Below are 23208 nucleotides of genomic sequence, written 5' to 3' on the forward strand. Positions count from 1 at the left end.
GTGTTTTTGATGTTTAAGAACTCAATGACTAAGGTCACAAAGGTTTATTCTTCTACAGTTTTTGCTCTGTCCATTTTGAGTTAATTTTTGTATACCAAAGCGGAAGGGGTCCAACTTCATTCTTTTGCATGTGAATATCTAGGTATCCCAGCTCCATCTGTTAAATACTCTTCTTTCCCCACTAAATTGTTCTCATAAATCTAGATTTAAATAGGTATTGTGCAGAATATAAAACAATGATCAGCTCAACTGTTTGGGATCAACCTGAAAGTTTGAAAAATGCAGAAGTCAAGTCTACTTTTATATCTACTTCCTATTGAACGGTCTGATAAAGACAATGACTCACAAAGATACCGAGATCCATTTAATAGTTTTTGAAGATTTTTTTCCTGTAAAATGGCTTGTATTTCCACAGATACAATAGTGAAGAAATAAACTTTTCAATTTGACATGAAATATAAAAGAACAGTTTTACAAATATATCCATAAAATTTAACTGCTCATAACACTATACATGGTAAATATGACCACCCTCTTAGCTTCTAGACTATTTAATACAGAGAAACAATCTGTCATCTCAGCTAAAAAGAAACAACTTCCCTTTTATCGAGTTTTTGTTTGTTTAGAAATAGTTAAGTAGAACTGGAAAAATATTTGCTTTTCCCTATCTTCCTCTAGGGATTCTGCATAAGGGTGAAAACTTGAGAGGATATTAGTTTTACTAAAAAGAAATACTGAACCTTCTGTTTTACTGCTTCAATAATGCTTACATTCTTTTAAAAAGGTTCTGGAGTTGTCTTACTGGTCTTTGACTGGGTCATAAAGAAATGATAACAGAGCCATGCTCTCCTTCTAGCACTCAAGGAGGAACTTCATACCCTCTGCCCATGAAGGCTAAACTGTGGAGATGTAAGAGCTACAGCCAAAAGAACAGAGCTGGATCCGGCTTAAAATCAAGATTCTGTTGTTTGTCTATCAGAAATTCCACTGTTAAAAGGCAGGATTGCATGAAGCTGACAAGTGTTTTTTAGCCAGCATTAACAACATTGTGATCATATATCCTTTCAATCCAAAGAACAGAATGGATTTAAAAAGGAACATTGATCAAAATCATAGAACTGCAGGTAACAACTCTGTAACCTATGTTACACTTAAATTAAGGAGAAAACATGCTCCTTTTTAAACTCTCAAAAAGTGCCCAAATAACAATACTGAGCTCCCAAACAGCAGGGGTTGAAAAAAATTTTTTTTAATGTAAGCAAAAATAAAGCACTGAAGCTTTATGAAGAAAAGAGTTCTCCTCAACTTTGATAATATAGTAGATGTAATAACTTAAAAGTAATTTCCCTACTGATCCTGGAAATAAATTCTACTACAATCATGTGTATGCCAGTTCTTGGCATATTTCTGCATCCAGATTCATTAGTCTCCTTAATGGAGCCCATCATTTTTCCAATGGCTTTCTCCTTTCTTTAAACCCTAACCCTGAAATTCTATAACCAGTTATGTCACGTGGCTTCCCTGAGGCACAAAGGTACCAAACTCTATAATTAACTATCGAGGAATGATAAATATGCTATTTATATTAAAAGACTTTAATTCTTTTGGGCTACAGTTAGAAAAAAAAACCAGAAAGCATAATACTTACTCTGCCATGTGAACTGTAGCCCTTCTTGCAAAAAGTGAAACCAAATAAGGAAAATGTAGAGTTGCAGCATGCATGACCTGGCAGCACCGATTAGTGATAATAAAAAAAAATTCCAGGCTAGAAAAATATTCAGAGTTGTATCCCATTAACTCTGAACCTTTTTTTTTCTTTTTCTTCTTCTTTTTTGGCAATAAACTGGCATAAACAACTGGGGGTGGGGGGCGGTGGGTGGAAAACTATGGGAATACATCACTGGGGTTTTTCTGGAAATGTAGTCACAAAAGGCATTTTGGTCAGGCTGAGATCAGGATAATTAGTCTGCAATTTCCTATGTATACACCTGGGAAGTGGGATTTGTCCTTGAATGTGATGTCAAGCAAGACATAACAACAGGCATGACCTCTGAGAAGTTACCTTTTCTGAACTATATGACTCTACTCTGAGCTAGAGTTCTTTATTCTCACAAATGAAATTGCTCTCAAATATGGGGAGTAGGGGGAGTCTCATTAATCAACGTTAGCAGATCTTACTGGAAGTGGCCAAGATGAGCCTGGCTTCCTTCTACAGAGGTGTGACCTAGCTGTGGTTCCCCAGGCAGGGGAAAGGGAACCTCACTTGGAAGTCAGAAGAAAAGATGTGGGTGGCACTAACAGAGGGTGGGTCACTGTTACCCCTTCCAAGAGCTTGGAATCTTTTACCCAAGTTTACTAAAATTCAAAGCTTTCAAGTTGGAACATAACTATTTTGGGGCATCAGCATAGGCTGATGTAGAAGTACTACACTTTAACTACTATAGTCCTTGAAATAGAAAATTATATCAGATGGTGACTTTTGAAAAAAAAAAGTTTTTGATAGTCTTGCATCTAGAAAGGCTAAGATATTACCTATTTATCTTACAAGATGCTTTTTAAGGTATCAAGACTCCTCAAATCACCTTCTTCATATGGCAAGAAAAGGGACTGTGTGCTTCCTGCATCATTTTGTGGAGCCTAAAGCGGCACAGATTGCATTGGTAAAAGCTAACCATGGGAGACTCTGGGTATGTCAAAAGGCATTCGATATTCTGGGCAATTTCATTTTTTTGTTTCATTCTCTATCTGCAGGTTGAGCAAGCTATACAGAATACAGTAAGCTATCAATAAGAGGACTGTTGTTGGATTTTCACAGCACTTAAAAATTACCAAAACAAAACCACCTCATCATAAACAATAATCTCCACTAAGAAGTAAAGCTATTTGAAAACTTAGAGGCTGAACTTTTTATATATTAAATCAACTTAAGCAGCAGCAATCAAGATGAATAGATCTTATCATGTTAAGGAAAAGGGCTTTCAAAATGGGTTAGAACAAGTGAAAATAGGCAAAATATTTGCCAGCAGGCAAACCATGGAAAAATCCAATTAGAACAGGAATACAGTATATTAGAATCATATAAATTATATATCTTTACAAAGGTTAAAAAAATGCGGCACGAATCTGCAATGGTCAATTTAAGAGGATGTTAATTTAAACAGTTGCTCCATGTGGCAGGAAGCTTTCATCCCAGCCAGCTCTGGCAGGGGCATGTCCTGAAGGATCTTTGCATCATGGGAATGGTGATACACTGGTACCGAGCACAGAGAACGAACATCCAAGAATTATTATTCAAAAATGAAATGAAACTAACAGAGAGGGCTGGTGGAGCTCATATGAAATTCTGATTTAATTATTCCTCAGTAAACACTCATTTGCTCTCTCGAAATCAGGAATTTCAAATGCTCTCTGCAGATGTACCACTTGGTGTTGTGTATCTAATGATTACATTTAAATTTAGTTTGATTTGCAAACATTTTCAAAACTTACAGGGCTCTGTAAGCTGCAGTGGAAGGCGACAGATGGCAGAAGGGGAGCGAACAAAACTGACTGCATCGTTGTAACATGTTGCTTTTAAGTTCACAGAATTTTGGTTTTCTTAAGAAAAACTTAGGAAACCCCAACAAGTGGTTTTAAAGAGTAAAACCTTATTTCTAATCACTCTTCAATTACTCGGTAAGCAAATGAACTTGATATTATATAACCTGGGCCATGTTTCCTGCTGCAATAATCACCTTCATTTAATGAATGTTTAATAAGAGTTGTTACATTTTAATCAACCAAATAGTTCTACCCATGCAAGATGAGTGTCAGGGACACAGACCATGGCAGATCAAAAGGCAGACCAAAAAGTTATAGAAAATTCTTTGTTTGAAATGCCAAGGGATTTGATGAATGTGTGTATAAAGTAATTAAATTCCACTGAAGTTAAAAGAAATAATAATAATGACAACATATTCCTTCCCCTCAAAAGAAAAATTTAAAAAGCCCCAGATTTCAAAACAACCACCTGTACTTAAGGTCTCCTGTCCCCAACATCATCTTACAGAGCCACTCTTTTGGCATCTAGTCAGATTCTAATCTGTATTAAGTATTTCCAGACATGGCATGACTACAACCTATACCACGCAGCACCGAAGGTTGCAATTAAGAGCCAACAACTTTTGAATACATTTCTTCTGGAGTTTTAAAATAGGATTTAAACTCCAGTCCCAGTTTACCAAAGAAACCCCAAGGTTGAAATGAAAGCATGGCATTTTAAATCCAATTGTTACAAAGGTATTACGGTTTAATCAAGCACACTTCAATGATGATGCCGCTGTTTTGAGCATGCAACACACCACTTTTATGGTCAATGCCTGGCATGTTTCATCACCGTGCCCCTCTTTCTTCCTAGCTTCAGGACCCCCCCCCCAAATAAACGGCATTATAAAAAGGTAAAATCTAGAGTTAGTGGCAAAATCTTCACAGTAACTTGTTAATAAAGTCGTTGATGGCTCTTGAGGGCATCAATCAACTGGACCTTGGAAAATCAATTTGATGCAGTTCTGTTCCCCAAGCAGCTGTGTGGCACAGAAAGGGCAGGCGGCATGAAAGGCGTGAGTTCCGTGAGGCAGCGGGATCTGAGACCAATATTTCGCAGACTTCTCTGAGCACACGTGTCCACAAGGGGTGAAAGCATGAGTGGGCGGTCCCGCGTCTACGTAGAAGCCCGCCTCGCAGCCGAGCCAGAGCGGCACGTAGGGGCCCACAGTCCTGCACATGGGACACTCCCTCTCGTTGGCCTCCGTGTCGCTGCGATGGCCCCAGTTGTGGTAGCCGTGCACGTGGCCGCAGCTGAGGTACGCCCAGGGCTGCTTCTCCTCCACCACCTCTTTTCTGTTGATGCTGGGGAAGGCTAAGGTGTTGAGCCCCACTGGACACTGCGGCCGCGCCGCATTGATCTCCTGCCGCAGGGCTTCGATGTGCTTCTGGGTTGGGGTGTGAAAGAGGCCATCTGCCGTTCTCCAGAGCAGGGTGGCCCCGCACAGGTCGATGAGGGAGCCATCCTGCAGGACGTTGGTCTCAGTTTCCACCTACAAGTTTGACAGACATGTCTTTTTAAAGCAAAAATTGGCAAATCTTGCCAGTGTTCTTTCCTCTTAAAGATCAGCTATGAAATAAAAACGAGGCAGTTTATCCCACAGCCTCCTTGAAAACTAGGAGGGTAACTAGCCCCTCTGAGCCTCCCTTTCCTCATCTGAACATTGGATATAAATCATATATGTGATACATAATAAAGGCACAAGCTTGAATACACTTACTTTTACATGTTCAATTAATGGAGTGGTTTATTTTTCTTTTAAAAAATCATTTTAATTGGAGGATAATTACTATGGTTGTAACTGTAGTGGTTATTTTAACAAACTTCACAAGTCTCCTTCGATTTTTATTTTTCCTCCTCAATAGCACACCACCTCCTTGGTCTCATAAGGCATAGGAGATGTCCAACCAGTTCATCTGGTGAAGACTTATGCTGATTTCGACCACAGTCAATTCAGAAGACCCTTGGTGGGCCTTGCAATAAACACTGCACTGCTGCCAGTGACTCCTGGTGACCTTTAGCTTCACACGATCTATCATTCAGCCTGCATTCCTAAGGTTTGAAGCAGAAACATTTACTGTGAGCTTCAGAACATCATTTAAAAGACTGGCAGTGCTACATACCAAGTGCTCACAGGACTGATTAACAGCTGACACGCAGCACAGTTAGACATGGTCCACAGAAACCTCATCCCTGCCTCCGTGTGCCACCTGCGCTCTATGGATGCACTCAGGTGAACTGCCCTCTGGCACGTGCATGAGTCCCCTCTGCCTAGAATTCTCTGTCCGGGCTCACCCCATCCTAGTCTACCCCAGGGCCTGGCAAACTCCCACTCATCATTCAAGGCTTACTTGGATGGCACTTTGCCTAGAAGTTGTCCTTTAATAATGAAAGCAGTCCTTCCCTAATAAAGTATCAAATACTGTTAGAAAAAGGTAAAATCCCAACAAAATGATAGATCTTAATATTTTACAGGAAAAACACAGAGACAGGTTTTCAATAGCCTTTAAGTTGCTGAATCTCTCTCCTCACTCCACCGCCCCCCTGAACACCTCCTGATCTCCTCCCTTCTTGCTAGATGTCAGGAGTCTCCCTTGTCCCTTGACAACAGATAATTCTCAGGGGAGGTTTCATCTCTGCATGAAACTGGGTAAGAAGAACACTGCTGGGGTAATAAATTGGAGTTTGGGTCACATTTTTTTTCCCCCCTTATGATTACTTTTTATTCATTGCTTTTTGTTTATATCAGTGATACATACATATATATATATCTATTCTTCTAAAAATTATTTTTAATTAAAGGATAATTGATTTACAATTTGTATTGGTTTCCACCAAACATCAACATTAATCAGCCATAGGTATATTTATGTCCCCTCCCTCTTGAACATCCCTCCCAAAATTCTTTTCCCATTTAGGTTATTACAGAATATTGAGCAGAGTTCCCTGTGGTATACAGTAGGTCCTTGTTGGTTAATCTATTTTAAATATAGTAGTGTGTTTATGTCAATCCCAAATTCCCAATTTGTCCCTCCCCCTACCTTTCCCATTTGGTAACCACAGGTGTGTTTTCTACTTCTGTGAGTTTGTTCGTCTCGTAAGTAAGGGCATTTGTATCACTTTTTAAAAGATTCCTCATGTAATAGAATATCAGGATATTTGTCTTTCTCTTCTTACTTACTTCAGTTAGTATGATAATCTCCAAGTCTATACATCTTGCAATAACCTTGAAATGAGGTTATTTCATTCTTTTTAAGAACTAAGTAATATTCCACTGTATATATGTACATCTCTTTTTTTTATATAAAATGTTTAATTTATTGGTCTTTTGGGGAAATCTGATGCATCACCAGTGTATTACAACTGAGCCATTAATCTTGTAGCTTCATCAACATTAACTGCTGTTTTCATGACACTGCTAACAAATCAGCTGTTTCTGCAGAGGTTCAAGGGAAAGGCCTTTTGAGAAGTTTGCAACTTTCTTTTCTTTATCTACAAAAGCTTTATTCACTCTGGTAACTTTTTCATCATTTGCAATGTTTATCTTCTTATGATTAGTGGCAACTGGTTTTGCTTTATTTTTAACCTTAAAGCTTTTTTGGCTGGCTGTGTGGAATACATTCCTAGACTTCTGCCCTAGTAGTTTGTTCTTGGCCATGGTCTCTCACCAGACCTCCAATACCCTTCTGCAGTTGGCTCAAGTTCCAGGTGACACTATCTCAAACCACAGCTTCTTTATCCATTCATCTGTTGACATTTAGATTGTTTCCATGTCTTGGCTATTGTAAACAGTGCTGCAGTGAACACTGGGGTATATGTGTCCTTCCAAATCATGAATTTCTCTAGATGTATGCCCAGAAGTAGAACTGTTGAATCACATGGTAACTCTTTTAGATTTTTACCTGGAGAATCCCATGGATGGAGGAGCCTGGCAGGCTACAGTTCATGGTCGCAGAGAGTCAGACATGACTAAGGGACTAACACTTTTGTTTTCACATTATCAACACTGTAGGAGAGTTCCTTCCCTTTCCTCTACATCCTCTCCAGCATGTATTGTTTGTAGATTTTTTGATGGCCATTCAGACTGGTCTCAGGTGATATGTCATTTTGATCTTCATTTCTCTAATAATTAGTGATGGTAAACATCTTTTCATGTACCTGTTTGCCATTGGTCTGTCTTCTTTGGAGAAATGTCTTCTCAGTTTTTGATATATATATTTTTTTGATATTGAGTTTCATGAGCTGTTTGTAAATTTTGGAGATTAATTCCTTGTGGGGTGCATCATTTACAAATATTTTCTCCCATTCTATGGATTGTGTCATTTTGTTTATGGTTTTCTTTGCTGTGCAAAAGTTTTTGAGTTTAGTTAGGTACCATTTGTTTATTTTTGTTTTTATTTTTGTTATTCTAGGAGACAGTGCTGAAAGAAAATATTGCTATGATTTTTGTCAGTGTTCTGCCTATATTTTCCTGCAAGAGTTTTGTACTTTTAGGTCTTTAACCCATTTTGAGTTTATTTTGTGTATGGTATTAAAGAATGTTCTAATTTCATTATTTTACATGTAGCTGTTCAGTTCTCCTTATAAAAGAATATTTTTCCTCCATCATATAGTTTTGTCTCCTTTGATATAGATTAATTGACCATAGGTACCTAAGATTGTTTCTGGATCTTCTATCTTGTTTCATTGATGTATATTTCTGTTTTTGCACCAGTACCATACTGTTCTTATGACTGTACTTTTGTAGTATAGTCTAAAGATGGGGAAACTGATTCCTCTGGCTCTGTACTACTTTCTCAAGATTGCTTTGACTATTTACAGTCTTTTGTGTTTCCATAAAGATTTCTAGTTCTATGAAAAATGCCATAGGTAATTTGATAGAGATTGCATTAAATCTGTAGATTGCCTTGGCTAGTATGGCCATTTTCATAATATTGATTCTTTTAATCCAAGAACATGATATACTTTTCCATCTGTCTGCATCATCTTTGTTTTCTTTCATCAGTGTCTTATGGTTTTTAGAATATAGGTTTTTGCTTCCTTAGGTAGATTTATTCTTATGTATTTTATTCTTTTTGATGTGATGATAAATGGAATTGTTTCTTTAATTTCTGTTTCTAATCTTTTGTTGTTAGTGTATAGAAATGCAACAGATTTCTATGCATTAATTTTGTATCCTGCAACTTTACATATTCACTGATGAGCTCTAGTAGTTTTCTAGTAGCATCTTAGGATGCTAAGGATTTGCTATGTACAGAATCATGTCCTCTTCAAACACTGACAGTTTTACTTTTTTTACAGTTTGGATTCCATTCTTTATTTATTCTGATTGCTGTGGCTAGGACTTCCAAAATTATGCTGAATAGAAGTGGTGAGAGTGGACCTCCTTGTCTTATTCCTGATCTTAGAGGAAATACTTTCAGCTTTTCATTGTTGAGTGTGATGTTAGCTGTGGGTTTGTCATATATCATCACCTTTATTATGTTGCGATATGTTCCTTCTGTGGTCACTCTCTGAAGCGTTTTTATCCAAAATGGATGTTGACTATTATCAAAAGCTTTTTCTGCATCTTTTGAGATGATCATATGATTTATATTCTTCAGTTTGTTGATGTGGTATATCACACTGACTGATTTGCTGATATTGAAAAATTCTTGCATCCCTGATATAAATCCCACTTGATCATAGTGTATGATCCTTTTCTGTATTGTTGGAGTAGGTTTGCTAGTGTTTTGTTCAGGATTTTTGCCTCTGTATTGATTATATTTGCCTGTGGTTTTCTTTTTGCATGTATGATATCTATCTGGTTTTGGAATAAGGGTAACGGTGGCCTCAGAGGATGAATTCAGAAGTGTTCCTTCCTCTGCAATTTTTTGGAGTAGTTTCAAAAGGATAAGTATTAACTCATCTCTAAATGGTAGAATTCACCTGTGAAGCCATCTGGTCCTGGTCTTTTGCTTCTTGGAAGTTTTAAAATTACTGACTCAATTTCTGCACTGGTAATTGGTCTGTTCATTTTTTTCTATTTTTCCTTGGTTTAGTTTTGGGAGAGTGTACCTTTTAAGGAATTTGTCCAATTCTTCTAGATTATCCATTTTGCTGGCATATAGTTGCATATAGTAGTCTCTTTTGATCCTTTGTCTTTCTGTGGTGTGGTTGTAATTTCTCCGTTTTCATTTGTGATTGTAATAATTTGGGCCCTCTCCCCTTTTTCTCCTTTTTTTAATCGTCTACAATTGCTCTACAATATTGTGTTAGTTTCTGTTGTACAAGGACGTGAATCATGTGATATATATATATCCCCTCCCTCTTGGACCTTCCTCCCACTCCCTTATCTCACCCATCTATGTCATCACAGAGCAACAAGCTGAGCTCCCTGTGATATACAGCAGCTTCCCACTAGCCATCTGTTCTACACATGGTAGTGTATATATGTCATTACTAATCTCCGAATTCGTCAAACCCTCCCCTTCACCCCCGCATCCACATGTGTGTTCTCTATGTCTGTGCCTCCATTCCTGCCCTGCTAATAGGTTCACCTGTACCATTTTTCTAAATTCCACACATATGTATTACTATACAATATTTGTTTTTCTGACTTCACTCTGTATAACAGACTCTAGGTCCATCCACATCCCTACAAATGACCCAACTTCATTCCTTTTTATGGCTAATAATCCATTGCATATATATACCATGTTTTCTTTATCCATTCATCTGTTGATGGACATTTAGGTTGCTTCTATGTCCTGGCTATTGTAAGCAGTGCTGCAATGAACACTAGGGTACTTGTATCTTTTTGAATTATGGTTTTCTCAGGGTGAATGCCCAGTAGTGGGATTGCTGGATCATATGACAAACTATTTTTAGTTTTTTAAGGAACCTCCATATTGTTCTCCATAATGGCTGTTCAATTTACATTCCTACCAACACTGCAAGAACGTTCTCTTTTCTCCACATCCTCTCTAGCATTTATTGTTTGTAGATTTTTTTTGATGATGGCTATTCTGACCAGTGTGAGGTGATACTTCATTGTAGTTTTGATTTGCATTTCTCTAATAATTAGTGATGTTGAGCATCTTTCCACGAGCCTCTTGCCCATTTGTATGTCATTTTTGAGGAAATGTCTATCTAGGTCTTCCCGTTTTTTGATTGGGTTGTTTTTTGTTTTGATATTAAACTGCATGAGCTGCTTATTTTGGAGACTAATCCTCCAAAGCAACTGTCTTTGTCAGTTGCTTCATTTGCAAATATCTTCTCCCATTCTGAGGGTTATCTTTTCATCTTGTTTATCATTTCCTTTGCTGTCCACAAGCTTTTAAGTTTAATTAGGTCCTATTTGTTTACTTTTAATTTTTATTATAGTAGGTAGGTCAAAAAAGATCTTTCTGTGATTTATATCAAAGAGTGTTTTTCCTATATTTTCCTCTGTGTGTTTTATAGTATCTAATCTAACATTTAGGTCTTTAATTCACTTTGAGTTTATTTTTGAATATGGTGTTAAAAGAATGTTCTAATTTCATTCTTTTACATGTAGCCGCCTGGTTTTCCCCAGGACTAATTTATTGAAGAAATTATTCTCCATTGTATATTCTTACCTCCTTTGTCACAGATTGGGTAACACAAGTTTGTGAGTTTATCTTTGGGTTTCTATCTTGTACCATTGATCTATATTTCTGTTTTTGTGCCAGTATCATATTGTCTTGATTACTGTAGCTTTACAGTATAGTCTGAAGTCAGGGAGCTTGATTTTCCCAGTTCCACTTTTCTTTCTCAAGATTGCTTTGGCTATTCGGGGTCTTTTGAGTTTCTATACCAATTGTAAATTTTGGGGGTTCTAATTCTGTTAAAAATGCCATTGGTAACTTAATAGGGATTGCATTGAATCTGTAGATTGCTTTGGGTGATATAGTCATTTTCACAATATTGATTCTTTTATCCAAGAACATGGTGTATCCCTCCCCATCTGTGTCATCTTTGGTTTCTTTCATCAGTGCTTTATTGTTTGAGTACAGTCTTTTGCCTTCTTAGGTAGGTTTATTTCTAGGTATTTTATTCTTTTTGGTGCAGTGGTTATGGCATTGTCTCCTTAAATTCTTGTTATCTTTCATTGTTAATGTATAGGAATGCAATAAGTTTCTATGTATTAATTTTGTGCCCTGCAGCTTTACCAAATTCATTGATGAGCTCAAGCAGTTTTCAGATGCATCATTAAGATTTTCTGTGTACAGTTATCATGTCATTTGCAAACAGTGACAGTTTTACTTCTTTCCCAATTTGTATTCCTTTTACTTCTATTTCTTCTCTGATTGCTGTGGCTAGGACTTCCAAAACTATATGGAATAACAGTGGTGAGAGTGGACACCTTGTCTTGTTCCAGAACTTAGAGGAAATGGTTTCATTTTTCACCATTGAGAATGATGTTTGCTGCGGGTTTGTTGTATATGGGGTTTATTATGTTGAGGTTTGTTGTTGTTCAGCCGCTAAGTCATGTCCAACTCTTTATGACGCCATGGACTGTAGTATGCTCATGTCCATTGAATCAGTGATGCTATCTACATCTCATGCTCTGCTGCCCTCTTTTTCTTTTGTCTTCAATCTTTCCCAGCATCAGTCTTTTCCAGTGAGCCGGCTTCTCATGTCAGGTGGCCAAAATATCAGAGTTTTAGCATCAGTCCTTGCAATGAATATTCAGGGTTGATTTCCTTTAGGACTGATTGGTTTGATCTCCTTGCTCTCCAAGAGACTCTCAAGAGTCTTCTCCGGAACCACAATTCAAAAGTATCAGTTCTTCAGTGCTCAGCCTTCCTTATGTTCTAACTCTCACATCTGTATATGACTACTGGAAAAACCATAGCTTTGACTATATGAACCTTTGCTGGCAAAGTGATGTCTCTGCTTTTTAATACACTGTCTAGGTTTTGTCATAGCTTTCCTTCTAAGAAGCAAGCATCTTTTAATTTCATGGCTGCAGTATGTTGAGATAGGTTCTCCTTATGCCCACTTTCTGGAGAGTTTTTTTTTTAAATCATAAATGGGTGTTGAATTTTGTCAAAAGCTTTTTATACATTTATTGAGATAAGCGTATGGTTTTTATTCTTTAATTGTTAATATGTCGTATCACATTGGTTGATTTGCATATATTGAAGAATCCTTGCATCCTTGGGATAAATCCCACTTGATCATGATGTGATCCTTTTAATTTGTTGTTATATTCTGTTAGCTAGTATTTTGTTGCAAATTTCTGTGTCTATGTCAGTGATATTGGTCTGTAATTTTCTTTTTTGTGATATCTTTGTCTGGTTTTAGTATCAGGGTGATGGTCACCTTGTAGAATGAGTTTGGGATGTTGTTTCCTCTGCAGTTTATTGGAAGAGTTTGAGCAGGATGTGTTAGCTCTTTTTTAAATGCTTGATAGAATTTCTCTGTGAAGCCATCTGGTCCTGGACTTTTGTTTGTTGGAAGATTTTAAATTACACTTTCAATTTCATTACTTGTGATTGGTCTGTTTATATTTTCTATTTCTTTCTAGTTCTGTCTGGGAAAGTTGTTTTGTACAGTTCTTCCAGGTTATCCAATATAGTCGCTTAAGATCTTTGCATTTCTGCAGTGTCAGTTGTAATTTCTTCTTTTTCATTTCTAATTTCACTGATTTGAATTCTCTCCTTTTTTCTTGATGATTCTGGCTAAAGGTTTATAAATTTTATCTCCTCAAAGAACCAAATTTTAGTTTTATTTATCTTTGATATTATTTTCTTTTTCTCTATTTCATTTATTTCTGCTCTGATCTTTATGATTTCTTTCCTTCTAGTAACTTTGGGGTTTGCTTTTGTTCTTCTTTCTCCAGTTGCTTTAGGTGTAAGGTTAGATTGTTTGTTTGAGATTTTTCCTGTTTATTGAGGTGAGACTAAATTGTTGTTAACTTCCTTCTTAGGATTGCTTTTTGCTGTTGGCCCAGATAGTAAAGAATCTTCCAGCAGTGCAGGAGACCTAGGTTTGATCCCTCGGTTGGGAAGATGCCCTGGAGAAGGGAATGGCTGCCCACTCCAGTATTCTTTCTTGGATGATCCCATGGACAGAGATACCTGGTAGGCTACAGTCCATGGGGTTGCAAACAGTTGAACATGACTGAGCAACTAACACAGTAATATACAGAGTTAGGATTGTTGTGCTTCCATTGTGATTTGTTTCTATGTATTTTTAATTTCCTCTTTTATTTCTTCAGTGATTTCTTGGTTATTTAGTAGTGTTTAACCTCCACGTGTTTGTGTTTTTTACAGTTTTCTTTTTCTTGTGATTGATTTCTAATCTCATAGCACTGTGACTGGAAAAGATGCCTGATATGATTTCAATTTTCTTACATTTACCGAGGCTTGATTTGTGATTAAAGGTGGGATCTCTCTTGGAGAATGTTCCATGTTAATTCTATTGCTTGAGAAGAAAGTCTATTCTGCTTTTAGGTGGAATTTCCTATAAATATCAATCTAGTGTGGACTACTGTGTCATTTAAAGTTTTATTTCCTTATTTTCTGTCTAGATCTGTCCATTGTATAAATATGGTGTTGATGTCCCCTACTATTATTGGGTTACTGTTGATTTACCCTTTTATGGTTGTTAGCATTTGCTTTATGTATCGTGGTGCTTCTATATTGGGTATATAAATATTTATAATTTGTTATATCTTCTTAGATCGATCCCTTGATTATTATGTAGTGATCTTCCTTGTTCTTATAAAGTCATTATTTTAAAGTCTATTTTATCTGTTGAGTATTGCTCCAGCTTTCTTTTTCTATCTCTTCACTTTAAGTCTGTATGTGTCCTAGGTCTGAAGTGGGTTTCTTGTAGACAACATAACATATATACAGGTCTTGTTTTTGTACCCATTCAGCCAGTCTGTGTTTTTTGGTTACATACATTTAAATCCATTTATATTCAAGGTAAATATCAATATTTTGTCTTTAATTTTTGTCAATTTGATTACTATGTATCTTGGCATGTCTCTCTGGGTTTATTCTACCTGGGACTCCCGTGCTTCCTGGACTTAGGCGACTGTTTCTTTCCCATGATAGGGAAGTTTTCAGCTACTATCTCTTCAAATATTTTCTCAAGTCCTTTCTCTTCTCCATCTGGGACCCCTATAATGTGAATGTTGGTGCATTTAATTTTGTCCTGGAGGTCTCTTAGATTGTCCTCATTTCTTTTTATTCTTTTATTCTGTCCCACAGCAGTGATTTCTACCATTCTTCTGCCTCAGTTATTCTACTGATTCCTTCTATTGTATTGTTCATTTCAATTATTGTATTGTTCTTCTGTTTTAGGTCTTTGTCAAACATTTCTTTTATCTTCTTAGTGTGTGCTTCCATTCTTTTTCTGAGATCCCTGGGTCATCTTTACTATCATTACTCTGAATTGTTTTGGGTAGATCTCCACTTCGCTTAGTTCTTCTTCTGGGGTTGTATCTGTTCCTCTGTCTGGGGTATATTCCTCCCTCTGACATCTCATTTTGTGTAGCTTTCTGTGATTGCAGTGTGTATTCTGAAAGATGCAAGGTTGTAGTTCTTGTTTCTGCTATCTACCCCCTGGTGAATAAGGCTGGTCTTAAGAGGCTTGTGCAGGCTTCCTAGTGGGAGGGACTGCTTCCTGGCCACTGCTGGGTGGAGCTGGGTTTTATCCCTCTGGTACACAGGGTCATGTCAAGGGATATGTTGAGCAGGCAGCTATGTGTTCAGGAGACTTTAAGCAGCCTGTCTCCTACTGAGGAGGGCTGTGATCCCACCCTGTTGGTTGTTTGGCATCCCAGCAATGGAGCCTACAGGCTGTTGGGTAGGGCTAGGTTTTCATGAAAAAATGGCGGCCTTCAGGAGGGCTCATGCCAATGAGTACTCCTCAGAACTACCACTGCCAGTGTCTCTGTCCCCACAGTGAGCCACAGTTGCTCCCTACACAGGAACTCTTTTGATACCAGCAGGTAGGTCTAGTCAGGCCCCTAAGTGGTCATTGTTTCCCATTCCCCCTCCCCCAAATGCCTCCCGGGTTCTGATATGCACAAGACCTTGTGTATGCCCTCCAAGAATGGAGATTCTGTTTCCCCCAGTCCTGTGGAAGTCCTGTGATCAAAGCCCACTGGCCTTGAAAGCCAGATGCTGTGGGGACTCCTCCTCCTGTTGCCAGAACCCCAGGCTGGGGAGCCTACTGTGTGGCTCAGAAGTCTCACTCTTGTGGGAGAACCAAATATAATTATTTTCTAGTTTGTGGGACAGCCACCCAGTGGGTATTGGATTTGATTTTATTACTACTGTGCCCCTTCTACCACTCCACTGGGGCTTTCCTTTTCACTGGATGTAGGATATCTTTTGTGGTAGGTTCTGGGGGGTTTTATTTTGTTGTTGTTGTTGTTGATGACTGTTTAATAGTTCATTGTGATTTTCACTTTTTGTACAAAGAGGTGAGCTCATATTCTATCATCTTGTCTCTGCCCCCTTAGCCAGGTGGAACAACCTTTTTCCTTCCTGCAAGAAAGTTCTTGGTAAATAACGTAACTTTTGAGTCTATGGTCTCTTATTTTCCACATATTTTTTACTCCTATATCTAGGATAGGTGTCCCTCTGAGAGACTCCTGTGCCTTCCAGTACTTTCTTATGACTGTGCTGATCACAAATATTCTAATGATTTGTGGCCTCACCTGTAAGTTTTCCAGACGCCACAATTTGAGGGCAGAGCCCTGGGCATCCTGGTCATTATCAGATTCCCAGCCCTTAGCTCCTTCTTAGTCATGGCAACCAATTAGGGACTGGGTATAGCACTGCTCCATTCTTACTCAGTTCTCACAGTAATTCTAAAGGGTATGTACTAGTATTATTCCAGTTACATGGATATGAGGTCAAGTCACCACTTCACAACTGTAGAGCTAAGTGGTAGATCAGGACCTGGAACTATGGCTTGACTTCAGAACTATTAATATGCAGTAACTGCTCAAACACAGCATGTTTTCCCTCTTAGTTGTTATTTTTACATGTTCTTTCTATCTTTGAACAAAATACATGAATGAGAGTTGGCCAGAAACTTATCCTGTTATGTGCCAACCAAGTGTGATTCCCTACAAGATGGTACTGAGTAGAAGCCAGGAGTTCAAATTTAAACTCAGGTCCTCCTGATTTAAAATCCCATTTGCTGCCACCTTCTAACTCTGTGACTGGGCAATATTCAACCTCTCTATGCTATACCTTCCTCATCCATAAAATGGGGATAATTCCACTTCCCTGACAAGGCTGGTGTGCAGATTAACATTTCTAAGACATTAGCTCATTTAATGCAATGTCTGCACCCAGCAAACACACACTGATTGCTTACTGTTGCTGTTAATAATGATCAATAACTCATTTGACCATCCTAACCCAGTTTTGTGTAGAATTATCCTATGATCAAAACTTTTTTTGAAAAACAGATTTTACATCCTCTTTCCTATTTACAAAGTTTATTGAATTTGTTTGGCTTTCATAGAAAGTGCTTTTCATTTTTAATCATAATGCTCCAAGATTGGGATTTTATCACAAAAGGCAGAAGCTATACCTGCAGCTGAATAATGGTGTAAGCAAGTAATAAAAATAATTATCCCCTAAAAACAAACATCCAGTAGAGAATAGCAAACCAGCTTTGTAAAATCCCCCATCTTCTTTTTTCTATCGTAGAAATATTATCTTTCTCTGTGAACTAGATCACATCCTCTATTATTTATATTATTATTTCCCTGGTAGTTTGAAAGAAAACACTTGTTCTCTCTTGTTCTAGTTTCTACCCAACAATTAATTAAAAGTACTGGAGTGGAAAATTTACTGAGAACCTTTTAGTGCTGTGCCACACAGCCATGGCAGTATGAGAAACCCAAAACTTAGTATTTAAGATATTAAAATGATTCTCCATAGAAGAAAGTGTTAAAAACCCAACAGCTTCAGGGCATTTTGGATAAGCAGTAATATTTATAGGAAAAATATTAACATGCCAAGTCAATGTAGTATATGAACTATTTCAAGTAAAACTGTAACTTTGAATTATATAGGGAACTATAATTTATTATGAACAAGAAAAAAAAAGCTAACTTAATTATCTTTTTTGTCCCCAGAAAGTCTAGTAAATAATTCTGTAATTCATAATTTTCACTAATTAGTTTTAGACTGCTCAGGACTTTTCCAAATTAGTAAAGTTTTACACTAAAATAAGTTCATTTTTCTTAAAGTGAATTTAAACAGAATTTTACGGTGAAGTATAGCGATAGAATTATGCTTTTAATGTAGTTAGGAACAAAAGGTAATTTTCTTCCGCCATTGGAAAAGCTTAATCATGACAGTGAATAAGGCCATTTCCTTCTTATTTTCGGAGAAAATTCCTATTCTCCTGGGTCAGTGGAGCACAACCCTAAGACCTAGACAAAGGTTTTGAATTTCAGGGGAGAAAAATGACAGTGTTCCAGTTATGTGTTTCTAGTTTCAAGCATTTTTCTTGTGTGAAGTCCACTTACCAGCTTTCCCCTTTGCTGCGCAGACCTGGTCTCTCTCAAGGTATACACATCCCCACAGACGGAGATCTCACGCCAGACCCCGGGCTGGGACTCCTCCGTGAAGCCGCCTCTTGGATGCATCACCAGGACGCCATTGGTCGTGAGCCCATCCATGTGGCCGTCGGGGTTTTTCCACTTTGCTGCCTTTTCCTGGAAAGCATACCACAGAAAAGATGATGTTCAACACAAAAAGGTTCTAGAATCTCTCCAAAATACTGGGTAAGGGCAGAGGGGGAGGAAAGTGAGCAATTTTCATTCTCTATTTAAAGCTAATAATCAGAAGGCTAAAATATGCAATTAGTCTGAGAAAATGAAAGAAGTGTAAGAATAGATGAATGATTTATCACTGGAGACAGATTATATTTATTTTGGGCTTTTACAAAAGAAAACCTGATGTCTGGGCCTCTACCTCAGAGATTCTTTTTCAAACCACATTCCCCCCACCCCCACAACCCCACCAACCCCAGGTGATTTCAGGAATCCAGTACGTATTCAATTCTATTTGTGCGGTGCTTTCATCCTATTATCTAAAAATGTTTTGTATGAACTCATTATCAGGTAAGTACTAGAAGGAAGTGAAAATTTTTCATTCAACAAACAAAATTTCAAAATACATTAGGCCAACAGGTTGCGGCCACTGTGTTTTGTTTTCATACGGATCAGTGTTTAAATCATCAAAGGTGGAAGGCACAAGCGACTGGATGTAACGGCAGACTGGACACCTGGCCATTCTTTCTTGGGGACAGAGCCAGATACTGTTCACAGGACTTGGGTAAATCTGATTAAGGTAAGCCACTTATGACTGGTTTAGGGGTGGGCATGTGACTGAGTTCTGACCAGTGAGACCTGAGTCTTCTGGGAAGCTTCCTGTAAAGATTTTGTCGCTCTTTAAAAAGAGACCAGGAAGAAATACGGCCCTTGCTGCCCTTCTTCAGCAAGTTGTCAAGCTGCGGGGAGTGGGGAGGGTGTGGAAGTACAGGAGCCATCTCACTCACACCAGGACCTCATCTGAGGAAACTGGTGTGCCCAGAGGGCAAGATGGAATAAATCTGGCTCCCCTGACAGTACAGAATCACTGGATCAACCAATCTTGCAGCTGGCCTTCCTGGGCATTTCTTGTAATATGGGGTGACCCTTTTTTATTACCATTTAGGCCATCTTAAGAGAGCTTTTTTTCCCTTGCAAAAATACCTTGATTCAAAAAGGGACTATATTAAAACAGGATATACACTACAACTGTGGGTTTTTTATTTACATGGACAGTCTATGAAAAGAGATATTTTTAGTCTTTGTTTTAGTTTTGTTCTTTGTGATATCACGTCTGTAACTGCCAATATGGAACAAAGTAAACACTAACAAATTTTTGAATGAATAAATGAACATTTTCTTTTGAACCCCAATTATCTAGATCTGATCATTTGTTTTTCCTTCTGAAATAAATCCCCTTAAATCTACCATAAATACATTATATGTGGTAATATACATACTTTTAAGAAGTCACTCTACATTTTATAATTAATGGTCATTACTTGTTGTATTTGCCATATTATTTTCAGATTTTTAATAAGTTTTTCATGAAAACGAAAATTTCAAAAATCTAAAACCAGAAGCATTTTGCAAAGCAAATATTCTGGCCACAATTAAAGATTACATATATGATGATAATGGGTGTTTTTCTAGACACAATGAACTGATTAATAGTACTTACTCCAAGAAATATGTTTTTGGAAGAGTCAAATCCAGCTGCGAATATTCGTGCTGTGTAAGGTTCGTTCCTGTCACAGACTATCCTGCAGGCAAACCTAGATATGGTGCTCTGTGTAATCTGCGCTTCATCATTGTTCTGACTGCCAGAAATTGTGTCTGTAACGACGAAGTCGATAGGGCTTTCTGTTGATCTGCCCACCTAAATAAATAAAATTATACTCATGATCCACTCATATCCAAAAATATATCACCATATTCATCACATGAAATAAGTGTTCAGGATCCTTTAATATTCATTATCTCTACTAGGAAGGTTAGAATAAAAAAATCTTAAGTCTGCTCCTTCTCTTGTTTAAGGGAGATGTTATGGTAACCAACCATCAGATTTTAAATGTTAAGAAAAAAGACTCCATTTTCTATTCTGGAAGAAAATACATCTTACCCCAAACAGATGTATGATCAGGTAGAAAATTTATTACTGTCATAGAAAATCATTCCTTTTTCCCCTCTTGTATTTCCAAGTGAAAAAAAAAAGAAAAAAAGATTCTAAAGGCAGCCAGCAAACTAAAGCCCTATTTCCCCTCCTCTTGCCAGGCTCCAGACTCCAGGGCCTGGTTTTTTACACTAAGTGAATCCACCTGTGACTCATGGCACAGCACACAGCCCTACCCCAGACTTGAGAGACCCACTGCATATTTCCCTTCCTCAATGTAAGTAAGAATGGTGTAAAATGCTATACAAGTCAGCCCAAAGCTTGAGATACAGTCATATGAAGGATTTAAAAATGCTGGTCAAACAGTTCAATTTTGAATTTTTAAAGAATGATCCTGGCAAAGTGTAAAAAGCTGACAATAATATTTTATTGGCTTACTGGTAAGTTTAAATGCTGCCAGAAAGAATATACTTCATTAGCATGATCTTAAGAGTTCCAACAAAGCTTTTTCATATTCACTAAATCCAAATAAGACAGGTACTGCTGTGTCCTGGGAAGTATTTTTTACAGGTAAGGAATTCCTCATGACAAAATATTAAATTGTCTATGTAATGATGTTCTATGACTCTCTAACTAGGAAACAGTAATAAATGTTCTATATGCCAAAGATATGTCTTAAAATAATTTCTATGTAAACAATATCTTGTTAAACATGATATTAATGTTCTCTCCTAACAGCAGTGACTGATTCTGAAGCTGTCAGTGGAAGGAACACACAGAGCTCCAAGGCACATATATATATAAGGCCCCCAAATTCAATTTCCTAGGTATGTTTATCCTGATCTAAAAATTCTACCTAAAGCATAAGCATTGTGAAGAACAGACAACAGACATCTATTTTCTCTCTTTTTTTTTTTAACAATGCTTAATTTCTTATCCTATTAAAATGTTCCTGGAATAAACTAAAACACCAGGTTCACTGAAACTTAAACAGATGCATTTATCCTAAACATATGGATTTCAGGTTTAGGAAACATACACCTTTTTACAAAGTGCAACATAAAATTTAGATTATATCTTTCTAAAGCTGCAGAATCTTCCCTCTGCTAGGTTCACTGAAAAGCTGGATGTGTAACTCAGAAGCTCTACTGATTCAGACTGCTCTGATTTTTTCAGGCTTTTTTTTTTTTAAACTACCCTCCTTAGCTATTTTCAAGTATATAATACAGTATTATTAACTATGATTACCATGCTGTATTATTACATACCCAGAACTTACTCATCTCACAGCTGGAAGCCTGCAGTGTCTGACCAGCATCTCCCAATCCTGCACCCCCCTGTAACTACCATTCTAATTTCCACTTTTATGATTCTGAATTATTTTCATATTTTACATATAAGTGATATTATACAACATTTGTCTTGCTGTTTGATTTCACTTTAGTTTTTTTAATTAGAAAAGTAACAGATACACTGCAACATATTTTACAAATATAGGAAAGTACACAGGAGACTATGCCAAACTCAGGAACAAATCTGTCCTGAACCTCTATTCCATTGACGCTCAGGAGTAAAATGTGAAGAGTTCTAAAATTGGCAGGTCATCACACAAACCCCCGAGCTCTCACAAAGACACAGGCCATGACCTAATTTCTGTCACCTCCGTGGAAGAGGGCAAAGATTTCTCACGCTCTGTTAAAAGCTCAAAGCTAAAACCACACTCCAGCAGAATGTCACACAACTGTTCCTTGTCTACAGAGATTACTCTCTTCAAGAAAGGCCATCCCCCATGTATTAAATTAATGTCTTGATGAATTAACTGAAATTGCCTGTAAAACATGACATTTTATTCCAACTGGAACATACTGCTAGGATCAATTATTTCAAGTTGGGATACTTACCCAAGTGGTCATTTAATATTTGTTTATCAGTTCCCTTCCACTTAAATCTAACTTGTAGAGTGTTAGTATATTTCTATACTTTAGGACACAAACCTCATGTTGCCAGAGGCGGGGGGATGAGGCCACTTTCCTAATGAAAACTCACCCAATGAGGAAGACTTGGAGCCTGTCCTTTCTCTGCCTGTTGGATCAATTCTACATTAAGGTTAGTCATGTGGACCAGCCATGATGTATTTGAACTCCATCTGATATTCATATAGTAGGCACAAGGAGAATTTTTGTCCCTGCTGCTGACTGATAGACACACACAGCATCATATGGCACTTCAATTGTGTACACATATGAGAAAAGTTTGGGTTTGCCTGGTTGTCAATCAAAGTCAGTACAGGTAAAATGGTATAGAAACACCTGAAAGGGCCTCCTTCATCTTCTCTAGACAAATCAATCCTACCTGTGCCCCTGCATCTGTAACCTTATTTTCTCACTTCCCTCCTATTACTAGGATGAGCTATTGCTGCTCCTATCCAGTCAGCCATCAAACATTCCAGAGCTTCTCAAATTATGGGACTGTGAGGCAAAGGACTAGCTTTTTGGTTTGCTTTTAACATTTCAACCTGTCACTTAATATCTTTTCAAAATATAACAAAAATCAGTATTAGAAAAATGATCATCCGCTTCAATGTTTCAGGAATGTCAAACCACTATTACAAGTTTCCAAATGCATTCCCTCTCAACTTCTTCACTTACCTCATCCTGGACGTTTGCTGCTTGGCTAAGCAGCCTGAATAGCACTGTTCTAGACTAGTCTCTCATCTTTAAGAATTGCTTTCCAACAAAGGAAAGCATTTTAAAACTAGAGCTCCATTTCTCTGATTCATTCTACTGGTAATACTTCCTGAAAGACTTGTCACTAGTTACTACCTCTGTTTCCTTCCTCATCCTGTAACCCATTCCTGAGCCTCTCCATCATCATGCTCTCAGCAGGCCTGGCTCCACTGAAACCCTGCTTGCTGACGTTTCCAGGACTTAC

General features: G+C 37.7%; 1 protein-coding gene and 1 pseudogene across 2 annotated transcripts in view; both read right to left on the reverse strand.

The window, feature by feature from the left end:
* Nucleotides 1-351: 351 nt before the first annotated feature.
* Nucleotides 352-23208, reverse strand: part of PELI2 (pellino E3 ubiquitin protein ligase family member 2) — a 199598-nt gene continuing 176741 nt past the window's right edge. For both annotated transcript variants that reach the window (XM_070377784.1, XM_005887354.2), the window contains 3 exons: nt 19846-20043; nt 18099-18287; nt 352-5075 (listed from right to left, as the gene is read on the reverse strand). In XM_070377784.1, the coding sequence (XP_070233885.1) occupies nt 4509-5075; nt 18099-18287; nt 19846-20043 (954 nt within the window). In that variant the 3' untranslated portion in view covers nt 352-4508. The remainder of the gene's footprint in view (nt 5076-18098; nt 18288-19845; nt 20044-23208) is intronic.
* On the reverse strand, nt 6536-9734 carry LOC138989512 (ribosomal biogenesis factor-like; annotated as a pseudogene).

The sequence above is a fragment of the Bos mutus genome, chromosome 10 (assembly GCF_027580195.1).
Source record: "Bos mutus isolate GX-2022 chromosome 10, NWIPB_WYAK_1.1, whole genome shotgun sequence".
NCBI lineage: Eukaryota > Metazoa > Chordata > Mammalia > Artiodactyla > Bovidae > Bos > Bos mutus.